We start from the raw sequence: 23175 nt of genomic DNA, 5'->3' as shown, positions 1-23175 counted from the left end.
ACATTCCAAACCACTTTAGTGACCAGACGTATAATCGAAGTAACTTGCTAACTTTCAAAGATTGAAAATTTTCTCCTCGACAAAAGGCACAATTTGTTACAATCACCTCCCACACATGGAAATATCGCAAATAGAGATTATTTAAGTTATGCTTCCAATCACCTTCTCCACAATAAGCTGCTCAGCCAAATGTTAACGTGAGGACTTGAATATACTCTAGTAACTACAATCCGACCTGTAAAAGATGCAGGTATCTACACAAATGGAGACCCTAAACTTGAAAAATTTTTTAGGAAGAACAGAGCTACACATTGCTGAAACAGGACCAATAACATTATTCCACATTCCTAACACCATTAATGCATGTCAAGGCCAGGAAGAAAAGTATATTTGATCATCACAATGAATATATATTGATCTCGGTTCACTGAACGCTGGAATTGTCTTTTTGGTCAGGCGGATACCAGAAAGCTGTCTCAACTGTTACAAACTTGGATATGAGCCATGCTACTCTTCTTTCTACAATAGATTACTATGGCACATGCTGATCCTGCGAACCCAAAACTGGTATTCTCTGCTTGTTACTCCTTCCTCAGACTTGCATCACAAGAGGCACCGAGAAACAAATAAATTTGAATAACCAATGAAAAGGAAATACACAGATATCTCAAGTAGAAATGACCATCAGGCAACAGGAGTCGGTTCAACTTGACATTTCCACACTCTCACTTGACCAGTTCCATCACCAGTGAAAAACAAACCCCCCGGACCAGTCTGAATGGCACGAATCTCCTGTTTAGAAAAGATTTTACCCCTTTCTGAAAACCTAAGTGGAAAAATAGGGGGGAAAATGAAGTTAGTTAGAATAAAGAATAGCATGCGTAGGAAATTCCTTATAAAGACTAATTAAAAGAAAAAGAAAAGGAATAAAAAATTAAAATAACAGGACAGGGAATGCATTGCTAAAAACTTACGATGGTAAATCGAATAGGTGGACAGAATTATCATTACAAGAACACAGCAAGATTGGTTTCCCTTCAAAATCATGCATCCCACAGAGAGTGAGCAGGCCCTGCAGAAGGCAATTCATGAATAATCCAAAAACATTAGAGTTTTCTGTTCAATCCATCATAAATATTACCAAATGCAATATGCCTTCAGAATATACTACGTTAATCCAGGTTAGCACAGGGGAAATCTTTTTGGTTAATGTGTCAGAAACCATCTATACAGAAATGTCGAATGGTTAACATGCAACAGCATGAAACCAATAGATGTCTTATTGAGAACTTCTATAATAAGATTAACACAGAAAATGGCACATCAATGATATTAATTACCTATGCATATGATTAAACAACATGAAAACTGAAACTGAATAAGAATCCCAAGATTACCAGTTATCTAAAAACAGCATAAAATAAAACTAACGAAAATTATAAGAAATATTTTATATCATTTGAGTATTAGCAGGTATAAAATAGAACTTTCAACATGATAGGGAAGGAAAAATTGAGGTTAAGATGGAAATAGTTGGCAATCACAACAGCTCCTCTTATGATCAAAGGAGTCACTTGGACGTTGCAAATCAAAATTCTACAAGCATGACAGATATATGAAATTGTGTAACTTACATGTTCTTCCTTATGAGTGTATGTTACTTCCAAGTTTCCACTTTCTGTAGCAGCCCACACCTGAACAAACAAACAAATAGAAACAACTAAATAACAACATCCAGACACCGAAAAATGATTTCTCAATGTGAACTGAATATGGCACAAACCTTTATTGTTTGGTCCAATGAGCATGACAAAAGAAACTGGTCCCAACAAAGAACAGACATAACAACTGAAGTATGATCGGTTAGTGTTTGTACACACTGCAAAGTTTCAAGATTCCAGACCTAGCAGGAGGACAAGTAAATTCTTGAAGAAAAAAAAAACGCAGAAACAAACATGAAGGTAAAAATTAGACCTAGTCAACAACATTTCTGATCGTCACTGAAGATTTTCCATTAAATGAATTACTTGAATGTTAAAACCACTAACTTACCCTTATAGAATGGTCCATGGAACCAGAATACAGTCTGTTAGCTCCAACAACTAACGAAACAACTGCAACACTATGACCTGTAAGTGATGCTGCTGGTTCAAAGTTAAAGGTAGCTGCATTAAATTTCCATGCCAATATTGCCCCATCCTGCTTAAGAGAAAGGTAAGATAATTTTTTTTTGCATTAGCAAACACAGGGATTGAGGAAGACATATATGCGCTAAGCCTTTCCCATATACAAAATGTAAAAACTGTGATTACAGTCAAACACTAACAATTTTCATATACTATACATATAAACATAGTTAAACAATTAAACACTGGAAAAACAAACCAATACACCTGTCTTATCCCAGTAATTTGATTTACAATAACTAAGATTAACAATCAAAAGATATCAGGACCATTAGGTGTTTCAAATGAAGGGATTACCTGCGTACCAGCAAAGAGCAAGTCATTACCCACAACCAGGGCATAAACTTGTCCAACAGGTCCGGTTAGACTTAGATCAGTGTTAGTTTGTGTATTCCATGCCTGCAAGATGTCATCTTAGATTCAATTCAATGACACAAAACCTTTGTACAAGACGCTAAGATCACCGTATCTATTAAAATGTAAAATATCTAAAATCAGATTCTATTCACGGTCAAAAACAATGTGGCAACATATCATGATAACCAAGGCAGTAAGTTGTCATAAGGCCAACCTTAACAACATTTGGTACACCAACAAAAATCCAAGGACCTTCACTGATCATGCAACCAACCTCGCCACCCAGCTGAACCACACCCATACACTGCAAAAGAATACAGCCAAACCATCATACACAACCCTACTTACCAGGCAGCAGGTTAGGCAAGGAAGGGAGAAAGAGTTATCTTAGTGATTCCGATTAACATAATAAAATGATATAAAGAAACCCAAATTAGCAAATGTCGTTTAGATTAAACTAATATATAATTTTGAAAAAAGAAATATTGAAACTGTGAAGCAAGTATCTTTAAAGCTAAGCATTGACTTCAATGCAATTCATAATAGAAGAACAACATTGAAGTACTTCCTATTTTATTTTAAGTCGAAGTCCAATAGGAACATATGCTCCTTGTCATGATGTGACAAAAAAATTGATAACTTTGAAAACGAAAAATAAGAAGTAGTAGCAAATATATCAACCTGGCCAGACTGACAATCCCAAACTCTTACTGTCTCGTCATTACTCCCCGTGTAAAGCTTATCAGAGCCAGAAGGCAAAGCAATTCCAGTTACAACCTGCTCATAAAAGTTTCTAATATTGATCAATAAAGGAACCCCGAAAGAACACAAACAAACAAATTAATAAGCTTTCTGTCATATCATTAAGATAATCAACAATCAAATAAATATTAAATAGCCTTTAAAAAATAAATATTAAATAAAATCCAGAAAAACACCTTCTGGTGACCTTCAAGAGAAGTCAACAGCGCAAAACTCTCACCCAAACTCCAAGAATGCAAGAACCTGCACTTATCGCCATAACTACATTTGCCTTGAACCCAATAATTACAAACTTTCTCAGCCTTCCTCAATGTCTTATTATTCCCAACACGTCCCCATGTCGACGAGTTACTAAAATTGCCACTTCTCCGCGTCCCAGACCGCCCGGAAAATCCCGAATCACCAGCAAACCCACGCTTGGATGCATTGCCATTGGAGCCAGCGGGCGGCGGCGCAGGCAATTCTCTATGAAGGTAGGGGCATGGGAACCGGTTACATCTACCCGCCCGCCAATGAAGGCAGACTATCTGGTGCCTCGGGTCGTTAACTGATTGACCGCCGAGTCTCTGGAATACGCGACTATTACCTCCTTGAGCGTCTAAATCCATCGATTAAAGCAATATAAGAACAGATTCAATCTATACGAAAGAACTTTCTTTTCCTCTAAGTTTAAAGAACTGAGGATGCCACAATCGAATCTGATCATGAAAAGCTAGTCAAAACCTCTCTATCTCTCTAGGATTTTGTCGACGTGTCAAAACTTCCCTTCTAATCTTAAAAGTTGAGTGATAGTTTCTGATTACAGTAGATCGAGGTTTAGGGATTAGAAACCCCAAGCAAGGAAGAAAGTGCGTATTTGATTTGGTAACTTCTGCTGTGTGAAGATCGAAGGAGAACCAGTAAGGGAGGGAAGTCGGGACTCGAGACGGTAAAGAGCAGACGGAAAGTGGAACGCGTCAGCTATACGATGATGATGTCCATATTACAATATTGCCCTTATAAAATAACCTGATCGCTTGGTCCGGTAGCCGATAGACCGTAGCCCGCTAGTGTTACTACTACTAGTGTATGCTGGTGCGTTGGGCTATCTGTACATATACTTAGTTACGTTCCTTGTTAAGTACAGAAATCTAAATATTCATAAACTACTCTCATTTTAATTTTTGAAGTCCCCATATCTATTAATTGCAGCAAATTTGTGGGCCTTTCAGATAAAATTTTCCTTTTTTTTTTTTTTTTTTTTTTTTTAAGAAAATGGAGTTCTGATTTAGCAGATTTGCAGCGTGACCAATTTATTGGGCTCACTTTGGCCCACCTTCTGCAGGCCCATTAAGATAAATTCAAACACTATTTTGTTGGCCCATTTTAACCTTGGAAAATAAATCAGAATGCAGTAACACTCAAATGGAAGAATTAATGATCTCTCAAGACAGATTGGATAGTCTGGATAAAAATGGATTGCCAAGTACTATGATTTGAAAGCAATAATCACGTAATTGTTACTAGTCACCTTTCAGAGTTAACCAAGAGAGACCGGATCATAACAAAAGAACTTATGATATTGCCCATGATATTAATATCAAATTTCTGGGAGCTACGAATCACAATAGAAAAGGGTTCACAGAATCACATCAAAGCCTCAGTATTAAATAAATTCTACTCAATATGAGTCACAATATTAATTCTAAATAACTATGATTCAAAAGTGAAGAGCACATGCTTTTGCCTTTCGCTAAGGGAAACAATCCCATGCCAGTAGGTTTCTCACTTCGCGAGTTCACATTGCAACTTAAATATTGAAAATCCTGTTAAGAACAATTATAATGCCCAAGAAATTATGCATGTATTTGAGTTACACAAACAGTTTTCAGGACACATCTCATTTTGAGATCAATGATATACAATAAGATTTACATACTAACAAAACCAAAAATGAAAGGTAAAGAACATGACAAAGACGCAAGTAGACGGTCTTGAAAAAGCATTAATTGGTAGAATATACACGAAAGACAGAATGGAATGAGAAATATAATTTTTTGTTTCAGAATCTACAAAAACATGAAATGAGAGAACTTTATAGAACCAAACGACTCCAATAAATAGCATATGAGAAACCCACAAGTACCTCCATAACTTCTAATGGACCAATTAACTGGCAAGCTTGAATGCATCAATGAAAAGGCCATAAGTGAATCCCATCTTGAAATTGTTGAGAAGGGCAAGGGGAAACGTTACCTTTGGTCGGCTATAATAAAATCTAGTCACATACTCTGTTAGAAGAACACATATAACTGCAGCAATTACATCATTTACTCCTAAAGCTCCAAATGACAGAGAGATTGTTTGAGCCACATAAAATCCACCCAACAAAGAAATTCCACCGAAAAGCGCCCTCCTTGAAGGACTTCGAAAGTAGTTCCTGGAGAACTCAGGGATAATTCTGATAAGATCAACTAGTCTTCGAGGCCCTCTATCCTCCTGTACAGCTTGGATGCTGAATTGCCTACGTGCTGATTTGGGAACAGTCGTTCCATATTTCCCATTTGAAATTCTTCTATGAGGACTAGGCCCCAATTTTAGGGGGCCTGTATGAATCAAACTTACAATCTGTGCCATTGGAGATAATATTCTCTAAACAGTCGATTAGAGTTGCCTATACTGGACAAGTAAAAACAAAAAGGAGATTTCTATAAGTTTTCAGAGTAAAATAGATCTTCTTCAATGTGAAAAGGAAAAAATCAAAACAAAGTAAGAAAACAAATAAATTCTCTGCAAAAACTAGAGCAACTATGGTGATCTGGCCACAATCAAACCCTAAATTAGAAGCATTGAATCAAATATTACCTATAAGTTCCAATTGCACAAGCAAATTATTAGGCTTTAATTGCAGCATATGAATCAAATGAAACACTTTTCCATCTAATAATTTAATCGAGCAAGGATTCTTAAGAACTGAGAGAGAGGAAAAAGTTATCATGTATATTTTGTAGAAATGAACAACTCAGTTAGTGAAACAAAAGGATATGGTGTAATTACAGGATAAATATATCGATATCAAAATTAAAAGCCATTTAAACGGTGGTTTTGAAGTTTGTTTACCTGCAACACCAAAACCAGAGATACCATTTTGCCACATCTAGGGTTGGCAGCAGGGCGGGTACCCGCAAAAAATAAACTACCCGAATTCGAACCCTTTAATAATCTAAGTAACCGAATCCGTTCCGAACCCGTTAAGGAATAAACCAATAATACCCGAACCCGTCCCAAGTCCGTTTAGAAATACCCGAATCCGTTTAAATACCCGGACAATCACATATTTATTCAATCCATCAAACCCGAATCCGCATGAAACCCGAATCTGAACCTGTAGTGGAACAAAAAAATACATTAAACTTCAACTTCAAAATAATAAAACAACTTAACCTGTAACACTCAAAATAATAAAACAAATTAACCTGTAATATTCTCAATCAACAGCACATAGTAATATTAAAATAAAACAAAAAAATTGAAATTCAAACCAATATCTTAATTCTCAATTAAACAATTTGACAGTCAAACATCTATTAAAATTCAATAAGAATAATATCAACCACAAACTAAAAACTTAATTAAAATATAATAATACTAAACTATAACAAATTATAATGAAAACTGAATCCATATAAAACATAATAAAAACTATGTACTGAATTAAAAAGTACATAAAAAAACAACACTACAACAAAAACACAAGAAATTGTACATAAACATAATATCCTTAACAAACATAATTCTTGAATTCCACTTTTTCAAGAACCAAGATTGCAAGGATTAACAATCAACATCGCACAAAAAACATTCGACTCCGCGCAAGAACAAGAATCTGAAAAATAAATAAATAAAGAACTTTGATATTATAATAATTTGATAAATTTTCTATCTAAAATTTAATGAGTTTAGTAATTACCACTTGAGTTAGCAATATGACTAAAACACTTACATGTTTAAGCGCTATCAAGTCATCCCTATATGCTTCTCAAAAAGAAAAATACAGCCCTATATAAAATCACAAAATACTAAAAAAAATTCAGGAACAAATTAAACTTGTTAAAATGTTTTGCTTTCACATTTTGTACAAAAAGCAGATTCCTGTTAATCATTCTCAGTATCTCTAGACAATCTTAATCATTGAAAACAAAACAAACTTTGAATTAACATCCCAAACATATCAGATTTCACTTTATATATATATATATATATATATATATATATATATATATATATATATATATATATATATATATATATATATATATATATATGTGCACAAAACCCATAAACGAAAAAATTAAAAAAAAAAAAAATTAAACTGAACCCATAAATTAATTCAACAATTCCTCCTCTTTGTCTGTTTATATGTGTTTATAAATAAAAAAAAGAGAGAGAGAGAGAGAGAGAGAGAGAGAGATAGAAAGGGACGAAGCAAAACGAAAAAAAAAAAACTGAGAATGAAATAAAAAAATCAAGAACGAACCTGTGGCTGAAGAGCACTTGTACGCTTGAAGAGCACGACGCTGCGAAGGCGATGTCCAAGAACGAAAGCGACGTGAAGGTATAAATAAAGACTGTAGCTGTAGAAGTGCAGAAAATGAGCGGCGCAGGGAAGGGAGGAGGGAGGAGAAAATACGTTTGAATTCAGTTTGAGAGAACTTTCTGTTTGTGTGATTAAAATCCAACCCTAGGCTAAACGAGTAGTTTTGGTTGTGGATTCATTTAAACCTCTACCATCAAAACTACGTCGTTTTGATGGTAAAATAGTTATTTTTGTTATTGTTACAGTTATTATTATTCTTATTATTCTTAAAGTTAATATTATTATTATTATTATTATTATTATTATTATTAATTAAAAGGCTAGAATTATATTTCAATATTATCGTAAGTGTAATAACAAAATATTATGTAAAGTATTAAGTTTAATATTTTTTATTAGAGAACATACTTAGTAGGATATAATTAATTATGGTTGTTGTGATCCTTAATTTATATACACTAGACTTCTAAGTATAAGTATACTAATATATATATGATGATATTAATAAAAAAATAAAAAGACATTGAACTAAGGTTCAATTATAATTATATTTTTAAATTCATTGGTAATATTTTATCTGAGTCATATTTTAATTTACTAAAAGTCTATCTAGATTTCATATTCCATACGAGTCATATTTTAAATTAAGATCTAATTGTAATTATCATTATAAGTTTCCTAGTGATGGAGATAAAGAGCTTTAAAAAGTTTTTAATTATAACATTTTTAGCATTCTATTTAATCAGTAATTTTTTATTTGTAATAAATTTCATAATTACCAAAATTGTAAAGCATTCAATTAAATTACTAAGACATGATATAAATACTATATATATATAATCTTATTTCAATATTTTATGAAAATTCAATTTAGTAAGATATTACAATTTAATGTATGTAATTTTATTAAAATTTTACTCATAGATAAGATTATATTACTATACACTGATATTGTGGATTCATTAATAAATGTTTAAAGTATAAATTATTATAGTTACCAATATATATATGTCTTTTGTGTATTTCTTACATAAGAATGTTAAGCAACTTGATGGTAAATTAACTTAATTGTCACATAAAAGTCATGGATAATAGCTGTAGTAAACGAGTTCGGATATCGGATATCCATTCCAGACCTAGTTACTATCGACTATCCGCTGTTCATTCATTTGAATTTAAATCGGACACGGATACTAAAATTACCATCCAAATATATCAAAATCGAAGTGGGCACCTGCCGAGTGGGCTTAAGTTGCTATCCCTAGCCACGTCCTAGCTTATGGCGACTCAGAGAGAAAGAGATTACTAATTTTCGATGACTCAAAAAAAGATAGACGTTTCCGAACATGTATCATTCTCTTTTACGATTCGTCGTTCCATGACATCTTCCTTGCTCTTGCAAATAAATATCACTGGTTGACCATAGTTTTCAAATATTAATAAGTAGTCTGTCTGTCATTTATATCATTCAACGTTCGTTAAATAAAACTCATCTCGTAGTTCATTTATCTTTTAATATAATATGCCAGCTTAAAGCATTGATTGCAAACATTAACATTTCTTTTGTTGACGTATCTGTAGAAGATAGACTTACTTTCTTTTTTTATTTGTTTTAAGTTATAGGTCATTATCTTTTATAGAATTGATTTGCTAAATTATTTATTACATCCCTATTTAATATGCCTTGTTATTAACAATTTTTTCATGTAATTATTTATTAAAAGTAACATATAATACTAATATAAAGAGCAAATAAGGAAAGACATAGATAAAATTAATTATTTAAATTATATTAATTAATTTTTTTAATTGGTATGAAAATACAGATAAACATATTTTACATGTAAGATAGATGAAATGATAAGTATATACCTTTTTTCTGCATGCACAAATAAATCTAGTTATGGACAAGTATAATATAAATATGACTAGAAAATTAATATTATCATGTTTTATAATACCAATAGAATGTCATAATTTTTCTATAAAAATATTTAAAATATTTGGTAATAAAATAGATCGATTATTTAAATACTTTTTTAAAACAGAAATATTGATTTATAATTTAATGGAGTTTAAACTCTAGGCTAAAAAAATCAAAGACAGTGTTTCGGGATTAAACAAAATTAAAGTGGGACTTGAAGTCCGAGGAAAGTGAAAGCATTCAATTTCAAAAGAAACGCGACCGAAAAACAAAACACAACGGAAGTCTGAGTTTAAGCCAAGAAAACTGAAAGGAAGGGAGCTAAAGAGTGCCCACAGGGGAAAAGGGGCTCTCTGTCTTGGGGAGCTCAATTCCTTCTCCAACGGATTCCTCTTTTGGTCCACCCTCTATCCTCTTCTTTTCGTTCCCAACCATTTCACTTATTTTTTATTACTTCTCTGTGTGCTTTCTATCTGTACTTAACTGGTTTATGTTACACTGGTTTGCGATTTTGGGGATTTGAGTTCAGAGTTCATTTATCATTGGCCATAGGCACGGCTTATGGGAATTGGGATCTAAGTTGCTTGCTTTCTGGTAAATTTTGTTGGGCGGATGTTGAATTTGGTTGTTGTTCGCATGTGTGGGTATTTTAGTTGATGGGTATTTTGAGGTGTTTCATCTTGGCTTGCTTTAGATAGTTGCGGTTTTATTTATTTTTTTCTTTTACCTTTGAAACTTCCTCAAGTGTGGAGAGTGTAAACAAATACTATATCTATATGGAAACTCCAATATAACTGACAGTTTGATATTTCGTTCTTATAATGTGGTTTCAGATCCAGCATGAATTGAAAGAATTTCCCACTTGGATGTGAAGCTTCTGCCACCATTAGGGCTTTCTTGTTTTTCCTAGCACCAAACTGTCCAGATACACAGATATATGTATGTTCCCATATCTGTCACGGTAAGCGTCACAGTCACCTTTCAACAATTGGCCATGAGAAGCTTCTATTAGGATTTGACTTCAAGTGCAGTTTTGGTGAATGGTCTATAAGCTAAAAATCAAGATTTTTGACTTCAAAATAGATTTGTTATTCAATTGTTTGACAAAAGAAGCGGTTAATAGCTAGGCAAAAATCCAAATCCAGATAATTCTAAAGTGGGGTTCTGATTGGTCTCTTTGGCCTTTGGGTTCATTTGGGGAGCTAAGATTTGGTATGGCTGTTGCCAACAGCAACAGCAACCATGACTTGTTGAAGCAACCATGCAATTGTTATACAGTTTCAAGCTTAACACAAACCATTTTGGATACAAATCAGACCTCAAATTTGAAGGATAGGTATGATCTCGGGGAGCAATTGGGTTGGGGGCAATTTGGTGTTATTAGAGTTTGCACTGATAAGTTGACTGGAGAGTTATTGGCGTGCAAATCTATTGCCAAGGATAGATTAGTGACCTCAGATGATGCGAGAAGTGTCAGACTTGAAATCGAGATAATGACTAGGCTATCTGGGCACCCAAATGTTGTAGATCTCAAGGCCGTTTATGAGGATGAGGATTACATCCACTTGATAATGGAGCTTTGTGCTGGTGGAGAGCTGTTTCACCAGTTAGAAAAGCATGGAAGATTCTCTGAGGCTGAGGCTAAGGTTCTTTTTAGGCATTTGATGCAAGTGGTGTCATATTGTCATGAAATTGGGGTTGTTCACAGGGATCTGAAGCCCGAGAACATCCTCTTGGCTACAAAAGCCTCCTCCTCACCAATTAAATTGGCAGATTTTGGTCTTGCAACCTATATCAACCCTGGTACCATTTGCATCTTCCATTATTTTCCTCTAATTGCCATTTAATTTTCATATTGACTGCTGTTTGGTCTAAAATTTGACTTGTTATAGTGGTTTAATATTTGGTTTTTGTACAAACAGGTCAAAGTTTGCATGGCACTGTTGGGAGCCCATTCTACATAGCCCCTGAGGTATTGGCAGGAGGCTATAACCAGGCTGCTGATATTTGGAGTGCAGGGGTGATACTTTATATTCTGCTGAGTGGAATGCCACCATTCTGGGGTAATACTAAGTCACGGATATTTGATGCTGTAAGGGCAGCTGACCTGCGGTTTCCGTCTAATCCGTGGGATCACATAACTGAAGCTGCAAAGGAGTTGGTCAGAGGAATGCTTTGTACAGATCCCTTGAGAAGGCTTACTGCTCAACAGGTTTTAGGTAGGTTGGTTTATTTTCTTTTATATGCTGTAAATGTTTACCTATTTTCTTCAATTGTTGCTTTCCGTCATTTGGTTATGTATTCTGGCACATATTGGGAATATGTAGATGGTGGTAATCTCATTTTTTATTTTTTTAATAATTATTATGCATAATTTTATTTAAAGTTGAAAATTCTTAGTAGAGCAATCAGAAGGCCTGACTCTGTGTGTAGAACTCGACTATAAACAAGCTGTGGATGCTGGGAGTGAGTCCAAAAATCCACACACTGATTCTTTACAGACAAATTTATTACATTTCTAATTTTTTTGGCTTAAAATGGAGCATTCAGGACATGGATATGGCCATGATTTTACTTCAGTTAATTTTGTGTGAACCATAGCTGGTGACATGTGCAGTTGACTGATGTTGAAAGGCTCAAAAGTCCGGAAATGTTGCCATTCTGTGTTACTAAAATTCTAGAGTAATAAGCTTGCCTGGACCTTTCTTGCCTGCTGCAAAAGTTTGAGCCGTTTCTGACCTTATCTAAAATTCATAATTTTTCAGATCACTCCTGGATGAAGGACGATGCTCAGTGTCCTGAAGGACTTGGTCAATTCGAAAAGCAAAGTTGCAGAGAATGGGATTTAGGTGGCGGCTCTTTCTCTATGATGGCCAGGAATCAGGACATCAGCTTTGGCTCTGGGTCACCAATTATTTCTGATCTAGAGTCGCCTACTTTCAGATTCAGATCATCATTCTCTTCTTTTCTTGTGGAACCTTCAACAACATCATGCTCTATATCTGGTCGGTTTTCTTTCTGTAGCAGTGGTGATTCTAATGCCTTGGAATTTTCTACCCCTGTATCTTCAATGCCAAGCTTCGCATTTTTTGGCCCTGGTCTTGTAACTGAGCAAGGGAGTTGTAAATTGGATCTCACAAATGACATTTCCAATTTGAATGCAATTGATGGAGGTAATCAGGTTTTCTCTCTCTGGTAGCTTGCAATGCAATGATGTCGTGAAATTTATGTACATGATGTGATCTTTCTTAATATTCTGTATTGCAGAGGTCGGCTTGGAGAAGATGCTCGTGTTGCCAGAGTCTTCTCTATCCTGTGGACGTGAATCCAGAGAAATGGAACACAAGCCAGTTGAAGTTAAAAGGTCAGGAGGAGCCATTGGTTCTAGAATGGGTATGCACAGTAAGAGGAACCGTACAATTGGGCTTGGTGAGCATGAGCAACTTGATCTGATGGTGACCGAGTCAGTTATCCGATGGGCATCATGCACACATCTTCCAACTGCTCCGTCCCTTAGGTCTTCTCTTGTCTGTTGAACCTTGAAAGACAGGACTGTCCCATGACCTGATGCTAAGCAATAAAAGACGCTCTGATGGATGACTAAAGTGAAGAAAGTGGTTTATCCAGACTAGTTCTATCCGATGTATTTATGATGTGTTTGGTGCTGTCCTATGTGCTAAATCATTGGGCTTAGAGAGAGTCATAGGCAAGCATCAAATGGGTGGTGTGACTTGAGAAAGTGATTTTAGGCAAGCTTCAAATATGTTGTGTGATTTGAATAATGTCATTTCTGTTATAGTTATCTTCAGTGTGCTGGGTAGCTAGAGTAACAAGCCGCAAGTAATAGGGTTCAGCCCTGTGTACAAATTTGTATTTTCATAGTATGAAGTTTTCCAAGTTTCATTCTTCTGTGTTTCCACGAATTCAAGCATCTGGTGACTAGCTGTTTTTTTCTTCTTTTTTCAATCTCCTGCCATTTCTTTAGTGAATTATTCACCTAGAGCTGGTTGAATGGTTGACTTACTGTTCTTTAACTCCTTTGCTTATACATTCATAGGAACTTTTAAACTGTAACTATGACCAGGTTCCTTTTGTCTTCCCTTAATCGACTTTGCTTATCTTCGACGAGCCAATCGAAATAATGTCTGATTTCGGTCAGTTCTATAAAAACCGTTACCTCATGTGTACAGCTTTGTTCTGTTGGTGCTTTTTTTTTTTTCTCTGAAACAGCCAGTGGCAGGGTGCATCAGAGCGGGGACATGATGATGGATGGACGGTAAAGACATTTTGCACTACAAAAAAACTACACCCAGTGGGGCATTGAGATCGCCATGAATGGGGAAAACAGTAGGTGCAATAAAATGCTTTGACTATTTAGCCTTCATCTGCTTAGAATAAGTGACTGCCATTATTACATTTCATGCACAAACATATTATACAGGTATGCTATACTACCCCCTCGTAAGAGACATAAAGATATTGTCTCAACTTTGGTCGGCCCTCCGACATTTTCAAGACCCACAACTGGTAACTGCTCAAAATGCCTGCTTGCTCGAAGGGAGAGGCAACCCTTTTTTTTTATTTTTTTCAAGTGAGAATTTCCTAGCATAGGTATTTTGACCTTTCAGGAGTTGAAAATGATGGTATGGTATGCTTCGATGGCTTGACGATTCTTAATTTTGAGTAGAAGAAAACGAAGAAATTGAAGTTTCCAGTGGCGAAAACAGCTGATGTAAAGAGAAAACAGACAAGGGAAAAAGGTAATAGTGAAAGACCCAAAAGAAAAGAGAGTTATTTGTCCAAATATTATTGGAGCTACGAGGTTATAATAGTAAAGATTTGCTATTTATCAACGATAATTGTTCTGGTCTCAATATATAGACCTACACAACACTAAATAAAAATAGGATGGCGTTTGTAGACAATTAAATATAATAACTTTTGGCTATGGAAAATACACATCCCCTAAAAATCCAAAAATATTCTCTGCCACTAGCAACGTCAACCAATCTAGAAAAATATCTCCCAATAGAAAGATAAGGTCCAAATTCAAAAAACAAATCAGCCTCATATTCCAATATAAGCCACAGTGCCACTAATCTGGTTCTATACCCGAAAAGCTAAATTAAATTCTTCCATTTCAAAATCAAACTTTTCAGAATATGGGTTGCAGGGTTAACACTTCAAACCCTCCAATTCTGTGCAGATTTTCCACAAGAAAGCCAGCTTTTGGAATTAAGACCATTTCTTTATCTTCTTCCGGTCCAAACCAATCCATTTCCACCACCACACTGCCACAAACTGATAAATACACTGTTAACTTCAAAACTTTAGGAGCTTGTAAGCTTGGGATCTCAAGATATCCTGACTTTGAATATAATGCTCAAGGAGGAACCGGAACTGGTAGTGGGACTGCTACTAAAACCGAAAAGGATTACTTGAACAATGAGATCTCAGTTTCTTTTGACGTGAAAACTCTGTATATTCCACCATTGATGACTGGAACCACCAAGTTCTTAGGGTTGCCATTGCCACCAGGCTTGAAGATTGATGTTGTACCTGAACTATTTCAAGGAAGCATTGACCCCGATTCCGGTAAGGTAGATTATGTTTCTTCATTTGCTACAGTATCTTCACAAAAAAGTAATACAAGAACTAAGAAAAATAAATAAATAGCAGTAACATTTTGGTTCAGGCATTTGTTCACATAATCTCACTAATCATGAATCAGAGTTTTGTGCTTACTTCAATAAAAGAAGTGCGGGCCTCTTTCAATCTTACTTTTGCCTAACTATAGGGTAGTTTTTGAAATTTTAAAATTTTCAGCATCCAATGGTCCATAACTTGAACATTTTAACGGCCTTTCTCAAGCTCAGAACAGGCCCAACCGATTTGAATTCCGAGCCAACATAGTTCATGTCAAGTCAATTGGAATAAAATAGGTTAGACTTGGACATTGTCATCCTTTATAACAGAAAAGTTAGCTGCAAAGCATGACTGGGACAAATTTGTACAAGGACAAGCTTATTAGAACATCAGTGGTTAAATTTTAGAATTCTATTGGAATAGATACAGTTATCCTTGATGTATTGATTTATCCCACTATAATTTTAGTATCTAACACCTGATACGTTTGTTTTTATATAATATAATTTATAATAATGAAATCCTCAAATAATATATAAATAACCAATATGGAGCAAAACTGATTAAAGTGCTTGTTATCAATAATCTATTGTTTATTCAATTTGATTTGGAGAAGATTTAAGATCTTTTTTTTTTTTTTGTTAGTTTTTCTTTTTAAATAAATTTAGCCTGATAAGAAATTATAAGTTGAACTGCCATATAGATTGAAGCATGAATCAGACCCAAGAGACATTAATCAATTTAGTTGATTATACAAAACAAAAGTTCAGTTCTAATTTGTATTAGGGCCGTGTTCAATTACTCATCTTCTCTTTAGGTTCTAAGGCTCAACATTGTTGCCATCAATGAAAAACTTCTCAAAATAATTGCGGTAATGATTATCATACTCTAATTCACTTAAGGAAAACAGCAAGACACATACCCTATTTGCTAGTCCACTATCCTTCGATTCTGGAAATCCACCGTAACTGTCAACTTTAGTGTCTGTCTTCATAGGTTGCTCTTGAATTTCTGGCTAAGTTCTGGTTTTCCGTTGGGAATATCTACAAAGCGCCTCCCCTGCTTGTGAAAACAATACTGACATCAGAAGAATCAAATGGAGTAATACGCAAAGGACAAGGAGAAAGGTTGGATAGAGAAGGGAATTGCAGATTGGTTGGAGTAGCCACTGTAGAACCAATTGATGACGTCTTCATGAACAACTTTCTTGGCCTTCCAACTGAATGCCTTGCTGACCTCAATGCTGTAATTTCTTTTTCTAATTCTTCTTGATCATGTAAAATGATACAGCCCTCTATACAGAAAAACGTAAAACAATTTGAGGTTCTGTATTTACATTGCATCACAGCATAAATAAAGTCTTTAAAATTCATTATAATCCAGCAACAATCATGACCTGCAAGTTATCATAAACTAAAACTAAAATGGTAATCACTAAAAAGCAGAAGTTAAATGCAACTGAAAAATAAAGAAATGAATAAGTAAAAGAGAAAGAGAGAGACCAATGGACTAGAAATAGATGATACTCAATGCAGTAACTGCAGATTATAGCACTTACTACCAATAATAATTGCTCAGAGAAAAAGAAAATACTAACGATTAAATTGAAATCTAGCCATTGGTAATATTACTGTACAAAATTTATCGCTTCAACAGCAGATTAGGCAGCATTATTACCAGTATTATTATTTTCCGATGTGAACACTATTCTCTGTAATTTAAGAGAGAGCAGAGGAGGGGAATCACTACAGATCAATAGAAGTTTCAGCTCAGTTAACTTTTTGCAACATAAAGCCATTTTTATCCCAACTTTTTGAAATGGGACATTTACCACTGAACAAAGGAAAGTAAGATTCGAATCGCAAAACTATGGGTTGTTGTATGAAGAACCAAGAAGCTTACAAAGATTCTTTAGATAACTATTTACTGACTTACATTTTTAGATTCAACTATTAACAATCTATCGAAATTTTGATGTCACTCAAATGCCAATCTTTGAGTGCTAACCAATGATGCATATTGACCCTTCTTAGCCAACAACTCAAAATGGGTTCCCAGTTCTGCAATACTTCCATCAGAACAAAGTGCAATCTGATGGGAATTCTGAACTGTGCTTAATCTATGAGCAATGACCAATGTCGTTCTGCCCTTCATCAAATGGTTAAGAGCATCCTGGACCAGGCGTTCACTGACTGCATCCAATGCACTAGTGGCCTGCAGCAAAGAACATTAATGTTATCAAGCTTGAAGAAGGATAGCATCCAAATTCTAAAATTCTAACTAATGCCTCAACAGACAAAGCTTTTTCAATAAAGCAAATATTATGATGTTGATCTGAGGTAGGAGACATCATACATATGCTTAGAGAAGCAAACAACAGGCCTACCTCATCAAGAATCAAAATTGGAGCATTCTTAAGCAGGGCTCTTGCAATAGCAATTCTCTGATGAATGAAGATCAGAAGATATAAGTCAATACATTACTTTTCAGTCCCCCATTGGCCCTCTCTCTTTCTCTCTCTCTCTCTCTCTCCCTCTCTCTCTCTCTCTCAAGTTAGAATACAATTACTCACTAATCCGAAAAGTTTATTACATACCTGCCTCTGTCCTCCACTCAGTAAACCTCCACGCTCACCAACTAGAGTGTCATAACCCTTTGATATCCAAATAAAGGTTCAGCAAACAATATGAAAGCAAGCACAATTAGAACAAAAGCATAGTTACAAAACAAGTAACCTGTGGGAGTGAAATTATAAATTCATGAGCATTTGCAGCTTTGGCTGCCTTTATGATGTCATCCTTGGAAACGTCATCATCTGGAAGCCCATACGCAATATTTTCTCCAACAGACACCGAAAAAAGAACAGGTTCCTGTGCATATTTATGTGCTTAATATTAGGAAATACATAACGGTAACTAGTTGATTGAAGCAATTCCTTCAGCACATGCACTACACGTTTCAGATACAGATAAAGATAGCATCCAAGCCTTATTATTAGACCCAACTCTTACCTTTGCTAAACCACCTCAGGTCATCAACAACCAGAATTAATCTTAACCATTTATTCAGTCCACTACACCCTCTACTATCAATAAAATCTCAGTTCTGCAGTAACATATTTTAATAGCAAACAAGCATATATAAATAAAATGTATAATGAATTAGTTATTCAACTGGGGTGTCTAATATGTCTGTAACTGAAAATCATGGTTATCTATTTTCACAACCAAAAGCCAGGCTGTCAAATGAAGCTTGCTAACAACATTCCAAGATGAGTTCAGCTTAGAACTTGATCAAAACTGTATTTCAGAAGCAATCAATGGCCAGCTTGCTATTGATGCTAACAAGTTGTGCATTAGTGAGTTTAACCGAAGATTCAAAAATATGGATATCCAAATGCATACTTGATTCACTATGGAGACAACTCGAGCCCATTCAGTTTTATCAAATGTCCGGACATCTTCTCCTGCAACAGTTATCTGACCTCTAGTTGGCTACAAAATTAAGAAATGCATATTGCTCAACATTTTTTATGGAAACAAAAACAGAAGATAACTTGTAATTCAAAACTGAAATTTAATATTTTGAAAGAAATGAACCTCATAAAAGCGTGCCAATAGCTGAACTATAGTACTCTTGCCAGCACCGCTCGGGCCCACTAGGGCAGTCATGGTTCCACACTTTAGTTTCAAATGAAGACCATTTAAGATTTCTATATCAGGTCTCAGTGGATAAGAAAAATGAACATCTGCAAGGAAATAAGGATAGTTGCTTTAATGGAATGAACTACATAAATTCAGAGGAAAAATTACAAAGTTTTAAACACCTTACAAAGAACTAACTCATCTCAAGCTGTTATATTGAGATTTCCACAATTAATTTGGAATAAACATGATATTCCATTTCACAAGAGATGCTCAACTCACATTGTAGGGTTTTGATTGGAGATATATAACAATATGATTAACGACTAAGAAAAAAAATAAGATGGAAAGGATAAGGGAAAATTTGCATCAAGGAACGTTAGAAAAATTTAATAAAAGTGAATTGCTGATACCTTCAAGGCAAACATCACCAGTCCAAGCATAGGTATGCAGGTTGCTAGCTGATTTCAAGCCTGACATGTAATGCGTGCTAAAATACTTATTCTCCCCACTGTAACCGTTGACAAAGTATAACTCAATTATCTCATCATGTTTTTCTTTTTCCTGTATTTCTCTTTCTAGACCATACGCAAGGGCTTCATCCGTTTCTATTCCAGACAGAATAGAATTAATCCTCTCAACCCCAGCAAATGCACCACGAAGGTCTCCAAATGTATTGACTAGTCCTTGAACCTGAAAAGTTTATTATATTATTGAGTATATTGAAGGAAGATGAATCACTATAATGTAGAAGAGAGTGATCAAGGACTCACAGCAAATGTCAACGTGAATGTGTATCCAATAAAAGAAGCAACAGTTCCAACAGAGAGTTCACCCTGCAAGATTTGAAACAAATTGAAGAAAAATATAAGTCATTCAAGCTTGGCATAAGTAGAATCAGGGAAGAAAGTTGAAAAAAAAAAGGAGGGTAATGAAGGTAAAGAGGATGCTCTAGTTATACCAATCTGCTTTCTACAGACTATCAATAGTTTATTGTCTTCCCCTTCAGAAAGGCATTATTGTTTTCTTCAATTTTCTCATGTCAAGTTATAAACTTCTCTAAGATTTCTACCTTGAATAAAGTCTATGAAGCAAAGAATCATATGAGCTGCCTTTTATTTTTCAGTTTTATTTTTGTCTTGTAGATATTTCTTCAACTTTCTAGACTCATGAAACAGAAAAACTGAACTATTTTCTCCAAAATTTAACATGCAAACCAACTGTTGAAAAGGAGAACTGTCTGCAAATTCTTGCTTCCAAGAACCCGCTTGTGTGAGAATACCAAGTGGATCAATAAACTAAGAATCATGATATGGATTGCATATGATCTCAGGGTAAAGTGCTTACTGCCTTCACTTTGCTACCTCCAAGACAATATAAGGCCATCAAAGAGATGTAAACAGCAATTCTTGTCAATGATTCATTCAAAGATTTGAAGGTCCCAAGCTTTATGCCGCTAGTCTGATAAGCAAGAACCTGGCAAGCTCCTTCATGTAAATGCTAAGTGAATTGTAAAAAAGTCTATGACTTCATGACTACTGCAGTATAGTGAAAATAACCGTACTAGTAGCTAAAATATTTCAAGACATAATCAAGGTCCACATCTTACCTGACTGCCAAACATTGACATTTGGCGCTTTTCACCCCCAAAAGATCTTACCTGTGAAAACATAAATTGGTGCTTCAATTATCATGCAGACAATTTTCCTACTTCACATCACAATGTTACTCTACTGGGGAATGAACAACTGACCTTGCTGTCGGTAATTAATGTACCATTAATGAAACAATGGCATGTTTCATGCTCTACAAGCACAAAAATGTACATGACAGATCATTTTTGAAGACTTACAGTGCGAATAGCAGAAAAAGTTTCTGTCACACAATCAGATATAGATGCTTGGGCCTTGCCGTGAGCTTTGAAAATGGGTATAGTTGACCGCTTAAATGTGGCTTGAAAGCAATAATTCTAGTCAGCAGCAGGTAACAGAAAACAAAGCAATAGAAAAAAGCAAAAAAATATATATATATATATATATAATTTAGATTTACAAGTGTAATCATGTTGAAAGTGGCAGAATGAATAAGAAATAAGACTTTGTGCATTTATTGGTGTCAACAAATATAGATGCTAATCAAACAATGACAACAAGAGAACTAATAATGGACCTGTATTCTAAGCCTCAGTACATGCAAGAAAAACCCTACTTCTGTAGCATTGATGAGACAGTTTCTACATGATGTAGAGTTCATTAAACACAGAATAAAGGCGCTCGCCAAACTGATGATTCAAAAGAGAAAATTCTTACCAATTAAAACAGACACACTAAGCATCAGTATGCCCAGAATTGGAGCCAGCTGAGGGGCCAGAGCAAATAGTATGCATATAGTCCCAATCACCTGCAAAAAAGTAAAGAACATGGAATATGAAAAGAACAGCAGTTTCTGGCAGCAGAATCATATATGGGAATTGTGAAAAGGAACAAATATTTGTTTTTAGAAAAGAACATATGAAAAAGCAACCATGTTGTACTCAAATTAATTCAAAGAACAGGAGAAAAGTATGCTGGTTTAAAATTTAATCAGAGATGACAACCTATATGACTAGGCAACATAAAGCTCACTTTTGGTCTAGTATAGAATGGCTTGCCTCAGAGAGTGCCCTAAAACCACGATCCCTTGAAATGTTCTCGCTGACAATATCTTTCAGAGCACCTAAATCAGATGTTAATAAAGCACTGATTTCACCAACCTGCAAAGAGTTAACAACACAAAGTCCTTAAATTCAGTTAGGAATGATGTATTCAAACAAAAAGTCATTAACTGATACTACTCGAGTTCTCAACTAAAAGCACAGACCTTGTATCGATCAAAAAACTCTGTCTGCATAAAAAAAAAAAAAAAAGAAAGGGAAAACAAAACATATGAAAAGAGCATTTAATTTTTGGAATTAATAAGTTAGAAAAATTTAATAAATTCATCAGTAAGCTTATACCTTCTGTATCAAAACTCTTCTGAATGTATGAGCTCTTAATTTTGACATTACCTTCTCCCAAATAGTGTTCATGTTCACAACAAAGATCACAGTGAAAATAGGTTCCAACGAATATAGAAGTCCAACCTTACCCAGCAGCCTCCATAGAGGGTCTGGCCTTGCGCCAATAAGCACTTCAAAGAATCGGCCTACCATCAAACACACACTAAATTAAAGCAACAGACCAAAAAGCGTTACTTACATAGTTGAAACTTGAGCATATTATATGCTAATCTACTGATTATATAATTAACACTGCAGGCCAAAAAAGAAGAGAAAAACAGGAATTCAAATAATTTCTCCTCTTTTCCTTTCCGTCCATTTTCTCTGGAACCAAACGGAAAGAATTCTCTCGATCCGCACCTGAAAATATGGGCATTGAGAGAGTACAGGTAGTACAACCAACAAGAGTCAGAAGTGAAATCCCAAGGCTCAGCTTATGATTAAGCAAAAGACCCCACAAAAGACCCCAGCTTATCAATTTCGAAGGCTGCACCTGCTCTCTTGTTGCCTCCGACGCCTCAACCTTTGGGTCCGACTCGCTCACAAACGGTGGCCCCGACACGTTAGCGCACGAAATTACGGTGGATTTTGCGGTCCATTGGTTCACAGTAGATGGTGGAAATGGCGGGAAAGGACCTGATTGGCCGAGGGGCACGGAAAGAGACAACTGCGTCTGTTTGAATTTATCTGAGCGACGCGCCTTGCAGTTGGGAAACGGAAAGCGACTGGGATTGATTTGAAGAAGGAGACTAGCAGAGGCCATGGATTATCTCGATTTAGAGCTTAGGACAAGGGACAGGCGATATAAACAGTACCCTTTTGAGTTTTGTCCAATTAAATTAGTTTGGAAAATTTCTGTACTCCCTAACGGCATATTACCAGAAAACCGCAAGCTACAAAAACGACATCGTGTATGTGGGCTATTGAAGGACATAAAAACATCGGGTGAAGTTTATAAGGGCATTTTAGTAAGAGCAAGATGATCGAAAGCGGTCCACGTGTCTCCTCGTGAATCGCCTAAAAGATCAACCATTCACGAGATT

The 23175-nt window shown here is 35.3% G+C and overlaps 5 protein-coding genes across 9 annotated transcripts; 2 read left to right on the top strand and 3 right to left on the bottom strand.

Annotated features, from left to right (window-relative positions):
* Positions 1–31: 31 nt before the first annotated feature.
* Positions 32–4354, bottom strand: LOC105648524 (zinc finger CCCH domain-containing protein 48). Its single transcript, XM_012234944.4, has 9 exons — positions 3482–4354; positions 3225–3320; positions 2758–2847; positions 2484–2585; positions 2053–2199; positions 1784–1903; positions 1635–1694; positions 975–1072; positions 32–826 (listed from the first exon to the last, which is right to left on the bottom strand). The coding sequence occupies exons 1-9, from the start codon at positions 3911–3913 to the stop codon at positions 685–687; spliced, it is 1287 nt and encodes a 428-aa protein (XP_012090334.1). The 5' UTR covers positions 3914–4354; the 3' UTR covers positions 32–684.
* Positions 4355–5151: 797 nt separating this feature from the next.
* Positions 5152–8032, bottom strand: NPQ6 (YCF20-like protein (DUF565)). 2 transcript variants are annotated; one of them, XM_089715686.1, is made up of 3 exons: positions 7822–8032; positions 6405–6669; positions 5152–5963 (listed from the first exon to the last, which is right to left on the bottom strand). In XM_089715686.1, the coding sequence occupies exon 3, from the start codon at positions 5919–5921 to the stop codon at positions 5454–5456; it is 468 nt and encodes a 155-aa protein (XP_089571812.1). In that variant the 5' UTR covers positions 5922–5963; positions 6405–6669; positions 7822–8032; the 3' UTR covers positions 5152–5453. The 2 variants fall into 2 exon arrangements, with proteins under 2 accessions (XP_089571812.1, XP_089571814.1); XM_089715688.1 differs by having other exon boundaries at positions 5152–5958; positions 7822–8026.
* A 2011-nt stretch (positions 8033–10043) lies between these two features.
* Positions 10044–13708, top strand: LOC149492922 (calcium-dependent protein kinase 26-like). 2 transcript variants are annotated; one of them, XM_089726888.1, is made up of 5 exons: positions 10044–10203; positions 10639–11608; positions 11728–12024; positions 12571–12978; positions 13073–13708. In XM_089726888.1, exons 2-5 carry the CDS (start codon positions 11020–11022, stop codon positions 13339–13341), a joined length of 1563 nt encoding a protein of 520 aa, XP_089583014.1. In that variant the 5' UTR covers positions 10044–10203; positions 10639–11019; the 3' UTR covers positions 13342–13708. The 2 variants fall into 2 exon arrangements, with proteins under 2 accessions (XP_089583014.1, XP_089583015.1); XM_089726889.1 differs by having other exon boundaries at positions 10045–10399.
* A 920-nt stretch (positions 13709–14628) lies between these two features.
* Positions 14629–23029, bottom strand: ABCB28 (non-intrinsic ABC protein 8). 3 transcript variants are annotated; one of them, XR_016322939.1, is made up of 18 exons: positions 22493–23029; positions 22091–22278; positions 21955–21978; positions 21746–21847; positions 21405–21495; positions 20948–21048; positions 20705–20755; positions 20443–20571; positions 19869–19931; positions 19509–19788; positions 19051–19199; positions 18856–18945; positions 18187–18321; positions 18048–18104; positions 17838–17894; positions 17387–17665; positions 16374–16745; positions 14629–15436 (listed from the first exon to the last, which is right to left on the bottom strand). XR_016322939.1 is itself a non-coding variant. In XM_089726887.1 (17 exons), the coding sequence occupies exons 1-16, from the start codon at positions 22893–22895 to the stop codon at positions 17429–17431; spliced, it is 2157 nt and encodes a 718-aa protein (XP_089583013.1). In that variant the 5' UTR covers positions 22896–22911; the 3' UTR covers positions 14629–16745; positions 17387–17428. The 3 variants fall into 3 exon arrangements, 1 of the variants encoding a protein (XP_089583013.1); XR_016322938.1 differs by having other exon boundaries at positions 15551–16745; positions 22493–22911; XM_089726887.1 differs by having other exon boundaries at positions 14629–16745; positions 22493–22911.
* On the top strand, positions 14968–16829 carry LOC149492921 (ATP-dependent Clp protease ATP-binding subunit). The gene is made up of 2 exons (XM_089726890.1): positions 14968–15405; positions 16448–16829. Exons 1-2 carry the CDS (start codon positions 14968–14970, stop codon positions 16721–16723), a joined length of 714 nt encoding a protein of 237 aa, XP_089583016.1. The 3' UTR covers positions 16724–16829.
* Positions 23030–23175: the final 146 nt, after the last annotated feature.

The sequence above is a fragment of the Jatropha curcas genome, chromosome 10, assembly GCF_041381405.1.
Source record: "Jatropha curcas cultivar XTBG-Jc1 chromosome 10, XTBG_Jcur_1.0, whole genome shotgun sequence".
NCBI lineage: Eukaryota > Viridiplantae > Streptophyta > Magnoliopsida > Malpighiales > Euphorbiaceae > Jatropha > Jatropha curcas.
Note: the sequence above shows the minus strand (reverse complement) of the source record. Positions and strands in the feature narration are given on the sequence as shown.

Bases quoted from the DNA above. Each gene is read 5' to 3' on its own strand.
- NPQ6 (XM_089715686.1), bottom strand. From the start codon at position 5,921: ATGGCACAGATTGTAAGTTTGATTCATACAGGCCCCCTAAAATTGGGG.
- LOC149492921 (XM_089726890.1), top strand. From the start codon at position 14,968: ATGGGTTGCAGGGTTAACACTTCAAACCCTCCAATTCTGTGCAGATTT. The intron at 15,406-16,447 runs GTAGATTATGTT...CTGTCTTCATAG, and splicing joins TTGACCCCGATTCCGGTAAG to GTTGCTCTTGAATTTCTGGC.
- ABCB28 (XM_089726887.1), bottom strand. From the start codon at position 22,895: ATGGCCTCTGCTAGTCTCCTTCTTCAAATCAATCCCAGTCGCTTTCCG. The intron at 21,848-21,954 runs GTCTGTGCTTTT...AACTCTTTGCAG, and splicing joins AGTTTTTTGATCGATACAAG to GTTGGTGAAATCAGTGCTTT. The intron at 20,572-20,704 runs GTAAGATGTGGA...GGAGCTTGCCAG, and splicing joins TGTCAATGTTTGGCAGTCAG to GTTCTTGCTTATCAGACTAG.
- LOC105648524 (XM_012234944.4), bottom strand. From the start codon at position 3,913: ATGGATTTAGACGCTCAAGGAGGTAATAGTCGCGTATTCCAGAGACTC. The intron at 1,695-1,783 runs GTTTGTGCCATA...TTGTTTGTTCAG, and splicing joins CATTGGACCAAACAATAAAG to GTGTGGGCTGCTACAGAAAG. The intron at 827-974 runs GTAAGTTTTTAG...TTTTCCACTTAG, and splicing joins CACCTATTCGATTTACCATC to GTTTTCAGAAAGGGGTAAAA.
- LOC149492922 (XM_089726888.1), top strand. From the start codon at position 11,020: ATGGCTGTTGCCAACAGCAACAGCAACCATGACTTGTTGAAGCAACCA. The intron at 11,609-11,727 runs GTACCATTTGCA...TTGTACAAACAG, and splicing joins TGCAACCTATATCAACCCTG to GTCAAAGTTTGCATGGCACT. The intron at 12,979-13,072 runs GTAATCAGGTTT...TCTGTATTGCAG, and splicing joins TTTGAATGCAATTGATGGAG to AGGTCGGCTTGGAGAAGATG.